General features: G+C 32.9%; 1 protein-coding gene across 14 annotated transcripts; it reads right to left on the reverse strand.

Annotated features, from left to right (window-relative positions):
- Positions 1-1,306: 1,306 nt before the first annotated feature.
- On the reverse strand, positions 1,307-5,145 carry LOC137819472 (uncharacterized). Of its 14 annotated transcripts, none has more exons than XM_090296010.1 (9): positions 4,957-5,145; positions 4,780-4,865; positions 4,495-4,529; positions 4,224-4,287; positions 4,114-4,126; positions 3,889-3,995; positions 3,595-3,794; positions 3,106-3,233; positions 1,307-1,516 (listed from the first exon to the last, which is right to left on the reverse strand). In XM_090296010.1, the coding sequence occupies exons 1-7, from the start codon at positions 4,966-4,968 to the stop codon at positions 3,791-3,793; spliced, it is 321 nt and encodes a 106-aa protein (XP_090152136.1). In that variant the 5' UTR covers positions 4,969-5,145; the 3' UTR covers positions 1,307-1,516; positions 3,106-3,233; positions 3,595-3,790. The 14 variants fall into 14 exon arrangements, 9 of the variants coding, with proteins under 9 accessions (XP_090152136.1, XP_068479431.1, XP_090152137.1 ...); XM_090296011.1 differs by lacking the exon at positions 1,307-1,516 and adding an exon at positions 2,254-2,908 and having other exon boundaries at positions 3,980-3,995; XM_068623333.2 differs by lacking the exon at positions 1,307-1,516 and adding an exon at positions 2,254-2,908.
- Positions 5,146-9,844: the final 4,699 nt, after the last annotated feature.

Consider the following 9,844-nt stretch of genomic DNA (forward strand, 5'->3'; position numbering starts at 1 on the left):
TAATTAGGCTCTTAATTTTTACTGGTAGGTATTTGTCGAATGTGTTGCTGAGATGCAAATCTCAACATCTCAAGTACTCTAATAGTACATTGGAGCCCCATATTTGAGTGAAGGCGATGAATCTTTAAAATAAAAATTCATTTCTTTGCAATGTTGAAATGTTGTCGGCCACATACAATATACTGCCCCCCCCCCAGGTCCGAATAGGTACAACTTGTGAAGAGTTTATAATGTTCGTGGTTGTTGGTGATGAAGTGATCTAACAGTTGGGGATGATTGTGACAGCTCATTTTCTTTCTTTTTTGTGCCTATAAATAAGGTGATTTTGTGGATTCCACGTTTACCCTATTTGCTTTCTTTTTTGTCCAAGAGTGTACCGGTCAAAGATACTTTCAATAGGTAAACCATGTATTCCTTCTCCTTTAACAATAGTTCCTTTTTGGCTGAGTCGGGATGTTGGCATAGGAGTAAATATTCAAAATATCCAAAACATTCAAGTGATATTATAAATATTAAAAATATCCAAATATACAAAGAAAACATTTAATAAAACGAATTCAAATACAATACAAAGTGTTTTAACAAACTAATAATTATAAAATTTGAAAATTTTGAAATAATTTTTTATATAAAAACTTTCATGTTAGGCATCACTATACAACTTGACATCTCAACTAGGCTGACACCTCAAGTAGCAACAATCATCTACCATCACATGAAAAAAGTATTATTAAAATATATATATGGGGGGACTAGACCAAAACTCATACGTTAACAAAAACGATACACAGGTAGACTATACCTATTCATAAAGAATTCTAAGAACAGACTAGATGGAAGCCTATTATACCAATGAAATGAACACTACAAAAAAAATGTATATTGTGACGGTTATTTTTGTATAAACTGGCGTTTATAACCGTCACAATATACGGTTGTGGCGGTTTCCCAAACCGCCATAGAACTGGCCGCCACAAAGTTTAATGTGGCGGTTTTACGCTACCCGCCACTTTAAACATAGTGTAAATAGTGACGGTTTTTATATGTAAGTAGTGTGAGTTATAACTGTCGCAATTTACATTCATTGAAGAAGATTTTGGCGCCATAATATACGTAAGTAGTGACATTTTTAACTGACGTAATTTTAATTCTGAATAAATAAAATTTAACCACCAATTTTTTATTATATTTTTTATAATCTATTTTATACAATTATAATATTTAACCACCAATTTTACATAATAAAATAAAATAATGTATAAAGTTATAATCATTCAATTCATTTCATTGAAAATTAAAGCATACATGTTCAAAATTTTATATATAATTGAAAATTAAAACAGAAAAAGTTCATACATCCCTAATCAAATTTAAAATTACAACACATAATTGTTCAAAAGTTCATACATTTCTAATCAAGTTAAAAATTAAAACACACATCCCTAATCAATTTTGCTTCCAACACTTGATCATATTACTTATTAGGTGATGGTACACCACTTCCATAATTTGATGCCTGAAATAAATAATTTCAACATTAGTTCATCAATAAATATTTATAATATAAATATAGACTTTTATTTTTTATTCATTTAAATTTTATTTTTAAATAAAACTCATGCCATACCATTTATATAATTTAAAGAGATAAAGTAGGTTGTGACCTTCGTAGTACGCGTTAGAGTACCAATATTTGTGGTATTAATACAGACCATTTTTTTTTTGCCCAGGAGTTTGAATTAATCAAAAGTTAATGCAAATTCAATGCAAGGTAGGATATTCCTATATGGGAAAAGTGGTTCTTGTTAAGTCACTTGTTCAATCCATGATCCATAATGAACTCACATCATGCTTATTTGCCAAAATTAAATCACCCTATCATACGTTCAATCAATTCAATTATAATATTTTCATATATTGTTGAATGATTTTTATGTTGAGGAGAAAAAAAATATAGTTTATTAAATGAAAAGTCATTAAGTATTAATTCACTAACTAAATTTAATAAAAAAATAAACTTTTATTTTCTTTTTGATATTATCATATCACATCACATGATTTAATAATTTAAGAGGATCTACATCTAAATCCAAATAAATTAGTTTGATGTAGTACTGGATTTCTTTAAATTTAATCTCAGATTTCTAGGTGTTAATCTAAGTTGTTCTTTTTATATTTGTCTGCAATCTGCAAATTTTCTTCAAATCCTACTGCTTATGCAACAACTTTGTTATCAACTAAGAACCTTAACTCTTAATTAAAAATGAATAAACCTTAATAAATTTTGGAAGACATACAAATTTAACATATCCAAAAATGACAAAGGTGAAAAGGACACCTGCAATTTCCATCATACCATGGAGCAGGCTTGCTTGCCAAACTTACCAACCAATGACCTGCTCCACTCACTATTCACTATGCTTTTAGAGACAAGAACCAAATACTTATTAGTCTAAAGCAAAAATCACAGTTTATGTCTATTTGTTCTTCTCATCCTCATACCCAGATGCTCTTCCCCTTCTTGCGATGAGGTATGGCTCTGGGGAGGCGTTATCACTGGGCATATATTAGCCCCTGATAAGATCTATTTGCTAAAAAACTCTGCTTCTGATCTAGCATTTCCTTTCATTAGAGCATTAGAGTGTGCTGACAATAAAGTTTCGTGAAATGGAATAAAATATGTACTAACTAATGTCTGAATATAAAGAGAAAATAGTGTTTAAAGATTTACTTAATGGGATTGTTTAACTATAAATTGAATACTGTTGACATGTCTTCAATAACCAGCTACGAACTGATACTTCTCTCTTGTATTTAAAGAATAAATCCTTTTTCACTACCAAAACAATGGATACAAATCAAAAGACCAGTGATTCTCTTCTTGATGAACTTTTAGCTTGGTTTTGACCTAGATGAAAACAAATTAAACAAGAAAAAAGGTAAATACCATTTTTTTAAAAATACCAACAATGCATGAAACCAAAACTGATATCTTTATGCAAAGTGAGTGGGAGGGGGGAGGAGAGGCTAATATCAATTTTTAAAATTCACTAATTTATGAAACTTAACCGACAGCTATAATCTTTATTATGAATTGAATACTACCTCATCCACTTGAACATTATAGATTTGTATGGAAGAGTCATCCATGCCAATGGCAATAATATTGTTGTCTTGAGGATGAAATACAAGAAATGTAGTGCTGGTGGAGGCGGCATGAAAGTTGTCATTGTCTGCAGTTAATATTCACAAAAATTAATACGCCCACAATATACAATTGCAACAAAAAGTGAAAGAAAGGGGTCATGGAGTGCTAAAATAAACCATCAAAGGGATGCTTAGCAAAATAATTTGTATAGATTATAGTCTGTCCATTTTGGCAGTACTGCTAAAAGGTAAAAAATGATAGGGAGTATCATAAGCACCATATGTTGTCTCTCAAAACAACGATATTAGGACAAACTTATGATATCAACAAAATTAACCACTTTCCTTGATTATGATGAATTAGGTAATTAAATCTTACAAATAAGAGTGAAATCCAGAATTGTTGATGAAGTCACATGATATTGACCATTTAATTGTCCATTTTACCTTTTTTAGCATTGAGCGTGTAGGGATCCACCCTCAATTATCTAAATCAAGCATCTCAACATCTGAAAAGCAATCAACTCCATTGCCGCCACCGACAACAAATTTTTTTCAATCTAAAGCAGTACCAGACAAGCTTCCTTTCTTCTGGTTCAAAGAAGGGTGCATGGTCCAGTTATCATGAACAGGGTTGTATGATTCAACTGCACAGATAGAAGATAAAAGGGTTGTCAAAACTTCATCTCATTCCAAAATATAACTAATTGAAAAGCACAGCTACTCATACTTGTGTCATACCAAATATAACCATTTCCACCACCAAAAACATAAATTCCACCATTCAACCGCACAACTGAAGCATATGAACGAACTAAGTTCATAGGCTTACAAGGTTTGATCACACTCTGAGAAGTACAATACAAATCCATAGTTGCCAACCATGATTTTCCATCTAAATCTCCAATTAAAGCCAGAACAAATGTGTTCACAAGAGGCAAAGGTGACAGAGAACAGAGAATCTACCTCTGGTTTGACCCTACAACTCAATACCACATATATTCAGTGCTATGGAACATGTACCAGATTATGTATATTAAAGTCAGAACTAAATCTATGCAAAGCCAAAACTTCACCTGGTTGTAATTCTCCTAAGCAGAGAATTCCTGTGAGCTTGACCTCTGCTTCTATTTTTCCATCCTGCAAGAAAATAAAGAATTAAAGGGACAACCTCCATTCTTTATCTGTTGTTGAATACCAAGGATTCTTCAATACCTTAGTTACTTAATCTTCCACACAGTTTGTGCTATCTGCATTGTCTTCTATGTAATGCGTTTGTTATGATTATTTCGATTGAAGCACATACTTGTTATCAATTACATGGTGTGCTTTGAGATGGTGAATTACCTGATAGTTCTGGTTCTTTTGATGGGTGGTGGCAGCTAAACAAAACCTCAATCATAATAGAAGCGTCAGAGTATATCCAAGAGTTAAAGCAAAAGGTGGAAGAATTGAATCAAGACATAGCTAATGCAAAGACTTCAAGTGACCAAAATTTTTTGCCTATGGTATTTTCTCAATCACTGTAAAAATTAACAGCTTCCACATATGTATGTGTTCATTTAAAAGTTGATATGTTATATAAATGGATTTGATTGATATCGTTGAATGCAAGGAAAAAATCTAAGATACCTTGAGATAGGTCTAAATCTCCTCTCGCTCGTGGTCGTTAGCAATTCGCACGACATCTTCGATCCTCTTTTTGACGGAAGGAGTGCCTGATTGGAATAAGAACAAACGAAATGAAATTGAATTGAACAAAAATAGAATCGTGCAATTCAATTGGGAAAAAAGGGAGAGAACAAAGACCTGGTTGAGCATTGATGTGGCGCGTGAGAAGAGGTTGACGAAAAACGGGTTATGGTGAAGCGGGTAAGGACTTAGTTAAACGAAGAAAGAAATTTAGAGATTTGGAATGAGGAAGAAGCAAAAGATTTTGGGAAGAGGATATCAACGGGTTTTGAAAAATTGAAACTCTGAACAAGCGTGGGAAATGAATTTTTTTAGGGGGAAAATTAAAGTAAATCTGATGGAGGGAGAAAAACGTGAAAGTAAAAATAAGGCACGTTGTATAAAATGACAGTTGAAAATGTCATATTTTAAATATGAAATGTGACGGTTATTTAAATGTCGTATTATACTGTTAATTATGACGGTTTTTAATAACTGACGTATTAAAACTGTCATTATTTACATAATTTTTTGTAGTGGAATCTCTATGAATAAATCCTAAATTAGCCAACTTATTAGCACACGCATTCTCTTCACAGAAAATATGAGTAACTTTAAACCTAATTTTCCCGCAGTAATTAAGACAAGTATTCCATCGATTACGAAGCATACTCGAAACATTAGTCCTAGTAGTAAACACAACACAAACCAAGGCAGAATCACATCTACATTAGTAAGCCTCATCTTTTGAGTTTCCTCCAAAGCATGTATAACTCTATAAAACTCAGTAACCATAGCAGTATGAACTTCAAGAAACACAGAGAAAGCACCAATAAACTCCCCCGTACTCCCATAAAAAATACCTCCACAAGTAGCAAAAGCAAGATATCCCCTAGCAGCCTCATTAGTGTTACACTAAGCAAACTTATTTTGTTGGAAGAACACTAAGCAAAGTATAAACTTTGGCGATCCTATTTGCATAACTTCGAGCAGTTTTATCACATATTTTCTTCATCTCTGCTGAAGTCAATCCACCTCTCTTAGTAAACAATTTCAAACCATTTCAGGTGTAAGGCAAGTGGGATGTTGTCATCTGCATTACAAAGTGCATAATTAATTTGAAGCATTTGTGTTAGGCTGTGATGGTGATAGAAAAAATTTATATTATAAGCCTCTAAATATTAGTCTTAAAGTTTAGTTTTTCACCTTGATCCTCAATTATAGGACAACTTGAAGCTACAATTTTAATATTTTTTAGGATATATATTTGAACATAAAGTAGCACTAGACAAATAAGGTACTTATGTCCATACATGTAAGGGAAATAAAAATCATCCTTTCCAATATTTCATCTTTATAGTTTGAAAAAGTTGCGGCTAAATTTTGCAGGCTACTCACTATGGCATCATGAACTTCTTTTTCTCTAGTAAGACAAAGTTTATGTAGACAAGGATGAGGAAAGTAAGACTAGATGTATCTTCTGCATAACTACAATAATTTCTCACAAAGACAAATGAAATTAAATTATTTTTATAAACATATAAGGTGCACATTTGAATAAAAAATATTAATGAAAACTCACCCACAATCAAAATGGAAATGGGAGAAAACATGGAACTTGTACTATGTATGTGTATACTTCCTTTACAATCTGAGACAATGAATTCAAGCTTACATCTCGGGCTTTCAGCAAGTTAATGTCATATCTCACTTCAAAAGTACAATTGAAACTAGCTTCTCTTTTTGCAGCCACTTTTCTAAAACAATTTAAAACACTACATAACTTGAGTACCATATAATATAGTAGATATAGAACCTTAATTGTCCCACCAACAATATGCATGTCTATAAACTTTAGAAGAACATGAAATAGGAATTTAACATTTTGTTGAAGATGGATGAAGCTTCTTCTCTACCTAGTCTTAGTGTGTTTGATGTAGAATATAGCTAGTTTGCTTTGAAGAGTGTAATGGGTTTAGATGATCTTGTATTTAGGATTGTGTATGTGTAAAGTTGCCTTTTGCTACATGACATGTCCTAGATGCCTAGTCAAGGTTAGAACAAGCATTTGAAGTGGTTAAAAGTTTTCAAAAAGCTTTTTAGAGTTTTCTCAAAAATCAGGATACTGCACAAAAATAAATCTATTTCTCTATAAAAGAATAGGTTTATTTTTTGTTTGCTGAAAGGCTTTTCGAAAGTTGGTTAGGGCACCAAAGGTACAACTCATTCAGTTATTTCAGTTAACTGAGTTAGCAGTTTTCCTAAAATAAATCTGTTTGTTTTTAAACTGAATCTGTTGTTTTCATAACAACTTTTCAACTGTTTTTTGAAAAGTAGTTAGAAACTGTTATCTATATAAAGAAAAGCTTCTCTCACATGAAAGGTTGTTGAGCAATCACGATTTTAACAAAGATTAAACACTTTATGTATGAGAAAATGGATTGAATTGAGTTTTTGAAAGGTTTTCCAAAAGTGATCTTCAAGCGTACTTGTTCTAGGAGAACCTTGATTTTGGTGAAGGTGCTGGTGCAGTTCTGCAGCAATTGAACTACTGGTTTTGAGTTCTTGCATCTTATTTTCAGGTGTTATCTTTCCTTTATTCTTGTTTGTAAAGGTGTAAGTGTTAGTCACTCTTTGATAGGGTTTCTTGGAGTGCAAGGTGTGCTGAAATACGGTTTTTCAGCTTTGTTGGTATTGTTCTTGTAGGTTTCAAAAACTAATGTGTTGTAAGTGTTTGGAATTGATTTTTGGTGGATTTCACCTTAGAGTGAGGTGAAACTGGATGTAGCTCTTTATGAGTGAACCAGTATAAATCGTGCTTGCATAAATCTTCTCAACCCTGCACTCGTTTTTGGTTTTCTGTTTAATCTGTTAAGAACGAAATCTGTTTACTCAAAAATAAACCTGTTAATTCTGGGCTTAATAAAAAATGTTCTTTGTGATCTGGAAAAGTTCTTCAATCATAAACAAAGCTTTTGAACATAAGCTTGCGAATAGTTTTCATCATTAAATCCTTGATAAAGATTCATTGTCTTTAAAGCCTTGTGTTGAATACTCTTGATTGCTCTTTTGGCATATTTTGTGTTCTTCAAAACTGTTAAAAGTGAACCAATTTGATTTTGCCATATTTCACCGTCTGATCTCAATTCTGATGTGAATAGGTTTTGTTTGTGTTAAAGTGTTGTGAAGAATCAATCTGTTCATTCTAAAATCAATCTGTTCTTTTTCCTCTAATAAACTGAAAAACAGTTTGTGTTTGCGAAAATTTTATAACTTCAATTCACCCCTCCCCTCTTGAACTTAGACATTAATAGACCCAAAAATTGGTATCAAGAGCTAGGGCTTGTATTTTGCTCAAGTGTATGCATTATGTCTGAGTTTAAAATGCCTTTTGCTGAGGGTGTGTCTATTAATAGACCTCCTATTTTTGGTTGTGTGAATTATGCTTTCTGGAAAATTAGAATGAAGATCTTCATGGAGTCTATTGACATGGGTATTTGGGATGCAGTGGTTAGTGGACCTTTTATACCTATGCAGGTTGTTAAAGATGAAATAGTGAAGAAGCCTTGGTCTGATTGGAGTGAAAGTGAAAGGAAAAAGGCTCAATATGACTCTATAGCCAAGAACATCATCACCTCTGCATTGAATATGGATGAATTCTTTAGAGTGTCCCAATGCAACTCAGCTAAAGATATGTGGAAAGTACTGGAGGTAACACATGAGGGCACAGATGATGTGAAACGTTCGAGGAAGCATTCACTCATTCAAGAATATGAGTTGTTTAGGATGCAATCAAAAGAAAGCATTGCAGATGTGCAGAAACGGTTTACACATATTGTGAATCATCTCACTGGTCTTGGTAAGGTCTTTGACAAGGAAGAGCTCAACATAAAGGTGCTGAAATGCCTTGATAGGAGTTGTCAGCCTAAGGTAACAACAATCTCTGAATCCAGAGATTTATCCAAGATGTCTATTGCTGCACTCTTTGGAAAATTGATAGAACATGAGCTAGAACTCAAAAGATTGAAAGAACAAGAAATAGTGGAGAAAAGAGCCAAAGGAATTGCCTTAAAGACTTCCATGGAACAGGATACAAGTGAGGAAGAGAAGAATTATGAACATGATGAGACCTTGAGTCTGCTCACCAGAAAATTCAGCAGGTTCCTTAAAAGGAAGAACCGAGACTGGACTCAACAAAGAAAAAGGTACTCTAAATCCAATGACTCAAATTCTTCTGGTTATACTTGCTTTGGTTGTGGCAAACCAGGTCATATAAAGGTTGATTGCCCAAACAATCAAAAACAAAGAAAAATCAGCAAGCAAGAAGAGTGAAAGAGGCAAAGGAAGAAGAGTTTATATCTCGTGGGAAGAGAATGATGTATCCTCAACGAGTGATTCTTCAACTGGAAGTGAAGAAGCAAATATGTGTTTTATGGTGAATGATGAAGGATCAGCATCTGATTCAATAAGTGACTATTCAACTGATTCTGGAAATTATGATAAGCTATTAATTGCCTTTAAGGAAACACATAATGAACCAAATAGATTGGTTGTTATAAGTAACAAAATGAACAAAGTAAATAGGGTACTGAAACCTAAAGTTAAGGCTCTTGAGGAAGAATTACACAAAGCTAAAACTGATTTGGTTAGCCTTGAATTAACATGTCTGCATGCATTAATAAAAACCTGTGAAAATTGTACGAAACTGGAAAAACAGGTTGAATATATGCTAAAAACATTATCAAATTTCACCAAAGGAAGAGAAAATCTTGAAACACTGTTGGGTTCACAAAATGTTGTTTTTAATAAGAATGGTCTAGGATACAATCCTGGAATGAAGAACAATGTTAAAATGCTGTCCAGTTTTTTTTTTCCTTCCAAAAGAGGTTTTTCTTCTTTTAACAGCTTAAATACTATGCATACTGCATCTTGCTTTTACTGTATGAAAAATGGACATATCTCTGGAACATGTAAAGCTAGAAGGTACCTTGTTCCCAAAGGATTGGCCAAATGGCTTCCTAAGGAA

The sequence above is a fragment of the Phaseolus vulgaris genome, chromosome 10 (genome assembly GCF_051622355.1).
Source record: "Phaseolus vulgaris cultivar YP4 chromosome 10, ASM5162235v1, whole genome shotgun sequence".
NCBI classification, from domain to species: domain Eukaryota; kingdom Viridiplantae; phylum Streptophyta; class Magnoliopsida; order Fabales; family Fabaceae; genus Phaseolus; species Phaseolus vulgaris.